Source organism: Chondrus crispus, genomic scaffold (genome assembly GCF_000350225.1).
Source record: "Chondrus crispus Stackhouse genomic scaffold, scaffold_26, whole genome shotgun sequence".
Lineage (NCBI taxonomy): Eukaryota > Rhodophyta > Florideophyceae > Gigartinales > Gigartinaceae > Chondrus > Chondrus crispus.
In genome coordinates this window covers 274,749-282,068 of record NW_005179159.1, presented here as the reverse complement: position 1 = coordinate 282,068, position 7,320 = coordinate 274,749, and the positions used below count along the sequence as shown (strand labels likewise).

The following is a 7,320-nucleotide window of genomic DNA, read 5'->3' as shown; positions in this document are numbered from 1 at the left end:
ATATCGAGAGGATCTGCGGATCGCGCTGCAGTGAAGCGGGTTGGCGGTGGAGAGGGGAGGGGGCGAGGGGGTGGAGGGGCGAGGAGGTGTTAGGGCGCAGGATTGCGGTGAGTGAGTTGGTGAAGGATGTGGGAGAAGTGGTTTGAGGTTGTGACTCTGCTGAGATGATGAGTGGATGCAGGCGGTCGGAAAGCGTGGAGGAGTTAGGAGTGGATTCGACGAGTGGTGTGACGGGGTGCGGTTGTCGTAGGGCAGTACGACGGTGAGGCAGAGAGGCCAAGGCGAGGCGGGAGGATGGTGTGCCGGGAGGATGTTGTGCCGGGAGGATGGTGTGCCGGGGGGGATGTTGTGCCGGGTGTGCATGTGACACGCCACACTTCGGAAGGGGAAGGCATTCGAAGGATGACCACCTGACACGCGTGCGCGTGGAAGTCGTGTGCACGTGGAACTCGATATCTGGGGCCACGTAATTAGTGGGCAGCATTACAGTAAATGTAGACGGCAAAGTGTACAGTAGAGGTGAAGGTATGATTTAAATGCGGGGATCATGCTGATCTCGTCTCCTGATCTCGTCTCCTGATCTCGTCTCCTGCTCTCTCGGTGTCTGTCTCCCGCGTGGTGAGGAATCCGGATTGGTGATCGGGATCTTTTGTTGCAATGAGGTGATTTTTCGTCGCGACCGCGAAAGGCGACCGGTCGGGACGTTTCCGGCGCGACAGCGGCGCTGCGGCGGCGGTCGCCTTTCACCCGCGCCTTGATCACATCTTGGTGGGACGGGATGCCGGGTGGTATGCCGGGTGGTATGCCGCGGCAATGCACGCGGGGCATGCCTGCTCACCTTGCGATTGGGCTGCGACATCCGCGGCCTTTTTTGGCGTTGCGTTTGAATTGAATGGGCTGAGTGCCGGAAAGCGACACAAGTTTAGCTTGCAGAGTTTCTGGTCGCGTCTCCTTTTTTACAACTTGTCACTCACGCGGGCATCTCTCTCGCCCGCCGGACAAGCGGTTACAGGCCTGGACGGACGGTACATACTGTAAAGAATGAGAAATAGTACAGTAGTACCGAGGCTGTGTTTGCAACGCAAGTATAAAATAAAATAAAAACGTTTGCGGTTTCGAGTTATGAAGGGTGGTAGGATACGGGCACATCCTTGATGGTGAGATGAGTGCACTTGGGTCCTTCATGCCGTTGGTGCATGCGCCATTGGCTCGTCCTCTACTGAGCCGTAATAATATCGTTTACACGAAAAAGAGTGATGAAAAAGAAGACCGAGTGAAGATGGAAGGAGATACGTTTAGTACAGTATCACTGGGATTTAAGAAACGGACGGGGGTGTTACAAGTGTAGTGGACGGCAAGCACCTATTGTGCGGCGCGTACGGGTTTGACGGAGATACGTTTGATATCAGTGGGATTAGGAAACGGACGGGGTGATAGCGGACGGGCAGCACCCATCTTGCGGCCCGTACGGTCCAGCGGGTGGTGCACGAGAGCACGGCACAGGCCCAAGCAAGGGATGTTTTTGACAGGCGACCGATAAAGACTCGTGGCAGAGGGTAGGGAGGGACATGGAGGGGAAGGGAAAACAACGGCAAAACACGAAGACGCGGAAAGCGAAAAATCACATCATGTTATCATACTTGATGGATGACATGGTGTCAAAACGTCACCGGGATCGCCCAACGGGACCGCCCCAGGGGCTAAAATAGCCGGAAATGCACCCAACTGACAGTGTCAACTATGGGGTGCGTAATGCCTTTATCCGCTTCTAGCGCCCATTCGCCTGCGCCGCGGGGTGCAATTCCATCCTTCCCTTCCCCCGCTTTTTTTTATTGCCCCGCTCGGGCGACGCGGAACTCGTAGGCATTCCCCCCAACTGTGGCACAGTAGCCGTGCAGCGAGGGAAAACGGTGCGGCGCGTCATGAAACTCCGCCTGTCGGCTGTCACAAATACGCATCCATCCCTCCTCCGCCCCCGTCTCACCTCCGCTCTTCACCCCACACCACTCTCCCCTTCTCCCCAACCGACCATCACAATATCCCTCACACGTCACTCCCTCCCCTCTCACTCCTCTCCTCTCCGCTCCCCTCACTCCTCTCCCCTCACTCCTCTCCCCTCACTCCTCTCCTCTCACCCCCTCCCCTCTCCTCTCCTCTCCCCATCCAATTGTTCTGCTCAAGCCCAGCCGTGCTGAAAACTGACAAAACCCCGCTTGCATTTCCCCCTTCAATTTCCTCTCCCACCTGCATTTCACTCTCCGCACTGCACTCCTCCGCTCTCGCCTCCCCGCTCTCTCATCATCGCTCTCTGCATTCACTCTCTTGTCTCTTTCATTCCCCTCACTCCACCCATCTTCCTTTTCATCTCATTTCGCCCTCTCCTTTCCACCATATAACACGCCCTCCGTTTCGACCCCGCTTATCTGCTCTGTCCATCTCTCACACTTTTGCTTTGACTTTCATCGAAACCGCACCCACACCCGCCCCACCCCCGCCTGTACCTCTCATTTCATACCATGACCACCAACACCACATCACATCACGTCTCACACCCAGTCACTCCTACATGGCTGGAGGATCCCGCCCTGCCCTCGCCCCCGGATCCCCTCAAGCAGACCAACACCTCCCCGACCGCACCCAACCACTCCATCGCCCCCTCCGACATTGCAAAGAACCCAAAGACCCCCTTTCAATCCCCCGCATCCATCCCGCTCCAGCCAAACCCCCAAGAACCACACGAACATGGCTCCTCCGTTTCCACCAGCTACAACAATCGCCCCTCTCCTTCCCCCCCGCTACTTTCTAACCATCTACAACCTTCTAACCCGTTCTCCCACCTCACCCCACCCTTACCCACTCATCCGCAGCCCTACCACGACCGCACCCCCACCGCTGCCCGTCTTCGAACCGCTCCAGATCCAAAGCAACCCTCCCGCACTGCTGCATTTCTCAATCCTGCAATATCCTCCGCCCTCCAACCGGAAACTCTACCACCGAGTCAGTTCTCGCACCACAATCAGACCCGCGAGTACCGCCCGAGCAATGCCGCCAATCGCTTCTCGAGTCTGCTCACCGTCAGCAACCAGGAGACCGCCCAGTATCCAAGAGTCATTCCGTCCCTCGCCCATCCCGCCCATTCTGAGCCGCTCCTACCCCCGATGCTCACAGCCTCCGCCGCTCCCGTTTCTACCTCGGTGCCTACCCACCACCACAAAGGCGATCCCGTCTCTTCCTATCCCGCCCTCCGGGACAATCACCCGCTCCATAACTTCAACTACACTTCCACAGCCCTCCGTCCGCACCCGTACGAGCCTTCACATCCTCAGGTTAAGTTGTTCGACGGCATGGCTCAGATACGGAAGCAGGACAAATATTTTCGGCATTCGCATGCCCAGGGCGACAGTTTGAAGCGGAAAATGAGCACCGCTTCTCATCAGAGGCACGGTCGGGTATATCCACAGTGGCAGGACCGTGTGCAGCATTCAAGCCTCTCGCATCCTGAAGTGAACGCAACGGCCAGTTACCCATCGCAGGTGATGAATTATCGCCAGCACTCAGTCAGACCCGGCCCTCCAGGCAACGAGCCAAGCCAATTTTTGGACCACGCGAGCGAGTTGGTCATGCCGTCTCGAGCAATTCCACATGAAAAAAGTCACGACAATCGCTCAGCTTCGATTCCTTTTATCGCAATGGAAGGGAGCTGGGACTCGATAGTCAATGCGGCCCAATCTTTGGAAGAAGATGGCAATTCGGTGGAGAGAGCGCGGTTCTTCGACACTTATGAGAGGCTTATCAAGGAGTACGAGGCGAGGTGTGCGGTGATTTACGACACGGCTGATTCTTCGTGTTCCACGCACATCATCAATAGCCGGATTCCGTACCTAGTAGACTCGATCACGGCCCCTGTCGAAGATGAAACACCGGAAGATGTGCAACAGAAATTGGTTGTGAAGCAGAAGTTTGTAGAAGCCATGGAGAAGCTTCAAGCCGATCAGATGCCCACTAAAAGAAGGGGAAATTTACCAAAAGAGAGCACAGCGTACTTGAAGAAATGGTTTGAGAACCACTACGACCACCCATGTAAGTTTTGCAAAAAATCACGCGCATCGTGCAGCGCAGTTATCGGTTGAATTTCTCGTCACTCTACACCATTTTCTAACCTTCTTTGCGTCTGCACGTCTTCTTGCCTCTTTTGTGTTGGGCTATTTGCTAGATCCTTCGGACGAGGAAAAGCTGGATATGAGCAAAATCACGAACATTGGTGTCCAACAGATATCGCATTGGTACGTAGATTATTTGCTCATCATTCTCGCCTTGACCGCGCCGATCATCTTCTCATATGTATTCCCCAAGAAACAGCATGCATGCTATATATTGGAGACTAAACATGAGATGGTGCCCGCATGCGGAAGATATGCTTACACAAATACTGACTCATCTTGCCCCACTTTCATTTTTGGTATTGACTAGGTTCATCAATTATCGCAAGCGAGTTTGGAAACCAAGCTTGCCGCCTACGCATCCCGTGCACATGGGAGAGTGCAGCAAACGGCCAAAGAAGCAGATGAGAAAAGAATAGGATATGGCATTTTGGTCATATAACGCGCCTATCCGTAACTGCACTTAACTGTTTGACAACTTTTTGTTCTTGGCTTCTATTCTGTCCGCCACCCGTGGTTGCTTATTCTTGCAAAGATCGCTATTCTTCTGTTTTTTAAATAAACTACAGTAGTATTACAAGCGTCCGTATTTTCGTGAAATATCGGCAACCGAGGCGATGCAAATTTGTGTAGGAAAAGGCCTGCCAAACCATGTCTTGTGGTGGGAACACAGAGGACAAACGATTCCGAGCGAAGAGTTTCGGAATGATTTGAAGTTCTCTTCAAGCTCGTCCGGAACTGAAGAATGGAATTATAAATTCAGAACGCTGGCACATACGACGAAGAGAGATATTCATTTCCGCGACCTCCCGTTTCTAGGCGGACGAACATTTATAACTGCGTGATAAAAGTATGCAAAGGGCTACAAGATGAAGGCGGAAATAGATCCACATACAGCAACAATTGTTATACGTCAAAAACATAAATGTGAAAGCAGTGCACCATGCCACGAAAGCAGCTGATTGCGATGGTAACAACCAAACTTTCTCCTGTCACAACTATATTTATGAAAAAGAGGTGTATTATGAGAGGTTCTGTGTGTCAAGAGACACAGTGACCGTGCATTTTACGGGAATAGGTCGGAGCGACATTCATCCGCTGCTGGAGAAATAAACGCGAGCTTCATTTGACGCTAGACTTTGAAGGCTATACGATACAATTTATTCGATAGAATAATACGACGAAGTAGTGTTCGGGCAGTGAAGCGGTGATCAGAGTAGAGTGGTACCCTTTCGAAGGGTACAGATACCCTCTCAATAAAGTCGACCATTCAAGGGTACAGTGTTGAAAGGAGACACAAGGGAAGCGACCCTTGGCGAGTACGTGCAGTACCAAGGGTACTGTATGCTCAAGAGCAATTGGGGGATCACAAAAGTTGTGTTTTTTTAAAACAGCCTTAAAAGGCATGCCGTATGGCACGAGGTTGCAGAGCAGACCGGTTTTGACCCTGCGGGCCTTGGCGGACCACAAGGCTTTTGTTGGCATGAATGCAGGCCGGCCACTGATCGCCGCTGCCACTTGATCATCGGGCATGTCTGCAACGGGTAATGTTACAGAAACTGCACATGATGCTGTACGGTGCCATGATACCTGTATTTGTTGCAATGGTGAAGTGAGTACAGTACAAGTACAGTAAGGGTACAGAGGCTGCATGCGTAGGTAGGGGAGGGAAAAAATGGGGATTTAGAAAAATGCAAGGGCAAGATAAATGGTACCCTTGAAGGGTAGCGAATCGCCGCGCCCCCTCTCCATTTTTTATTCGTCTTTTTACCCCATCCTCTTACAGTACACAAAGAAAAAGGCAGCCTCCACTCGAGGGTACAACTGCATTTGGTGGGAGATTTCACACGTGTGCACGTGGTACGCATACTGAACTGACAAACGGTTTGGCTATCTAAGGGCTACTGCCTAGGGTTTGTCCTGGTACAGTACAAGGGGGTACCCCTATGTTTGGGACAAAACCCTGTTACAGGGACAAACAAAAAATGTCAAATTTTAATCAAATTAAAGATCAAGGTTTAGATAAGACGCCCTAGTGGTCATTCCAAGCAATATATCTTCGCCACTGAGCACTCTGCTGCCAATGAGGAACTGCCATCTCCTATGCCCGAAAAAATCAACCAGGGAGAACCCGCCGGAATAGTGTCAGAAACCCGCCTTTTCGCCTCTTCCATAAGTCGTATGGAGCAACCTTATTGTTCTCATCGCTCACACTACCCTTGGGAGCCCCTGCTGATGCTGAGCGATTTTCGCGCCGTGATTTGCATCAAAAAAATATGGGTGAAACCAGATTTCATGAGGAATTTGTCCCGATTCAAGGGGTATTTTCCCCAAAAAGGAGTCTTTCTGAACCGTTCGTCAAATGAATCCCCTAAAATGACGCCAGTTCTTTGTCCCCTTTCTGGGGTTTGGCAAGATTGCCTTGGATATGCCGCAGACAATGACGTAGAAACCGTAAACAACAGGTTACGGGAAGTAATTTTTTCTTTAAAAACGCCGTACTGTCCCAAACAGAGGGGTACCCCCTTGTACATGTACGGTGCTGCATCGAGCGACTCATCGGGGGATCAGAGATACCCGGTAAACTTTGCTTTATAATGAAAATAAACTTTACGTTGTTTTGGGCACGGCCTTTGAGCCGCCCTTAATCTCGCCACTGTCTGCCGTGCCAGGGCCGGGCCGTACACCGCCGTACACGTGGCCATCCGTGTGATAGTTTTCGCCGCCGCTGGTTGGCCTGCGCCCAGCCTGCGCCGAGCCTTGAAGGGTAGCGCCTCGCAAATCGCGATGGAGCCCCCTCCGATCGCGACTCGACGGGCGACTCGCCCGGGGGCACGCGTTTCCGGGCCGCAGCCGCCACTGGAGATGCACGCCGAGATTTATGCTCCCTTTTAGCGGTATCATAGTAGCCCTTTTAATGTTATGCCCCGCTTCCGCCTAACACGTCTCCATGCCTGCTCCTTCCATCCGCACAAACCAATCCCCCTTCGCGTCCCGCCTCCACCCGCCGCCACCGCCCCCCCACGTCCCACGGTACCGCCCTCCGAACCCGCGGCCCTCCGAACCCGCGGCCCTTCGCCTGCTCCTCGCCCGCGCGCCCGCGCGACCCGTCCGGCGCGAGCTCCCCGCCCGCAATGACCGCCGCCCCGCGCGCGTGCAC

The 7,320-nt window shown here is 53.3% G+C and overlaps 1 protein-coding gene across 1 annotated transcript; it reads left to right on the top strand.

Moving 5' to 3' along the window:
* Positions 1 to 2,516: 2,516 nt before the first annotated feature.
* CHC_T00004958001 (hypothetical protein) lies at positions 2,517 to 4,130 on the top strand. The gene has a single exon (XM_005716729.1). It carries the CDS (start codon positions 2,517 to 2,519, stop codon positions 4,128 to 4,130), a length of 1,614 nt encoding a protein of 537 aa, XP_005716786.1.
* Positions 4,131 to 7,320: the final 3,190 nt, after the last annotated feature.

Coding starts and splice junctions, on each gene's coding strand:
- CHC_T00004958001 (XM_005716729.1), top strand. CDS start 2,517: ATGACCACCAACACCACATCACATCACGTCTCACACCCAGTCACTCCT.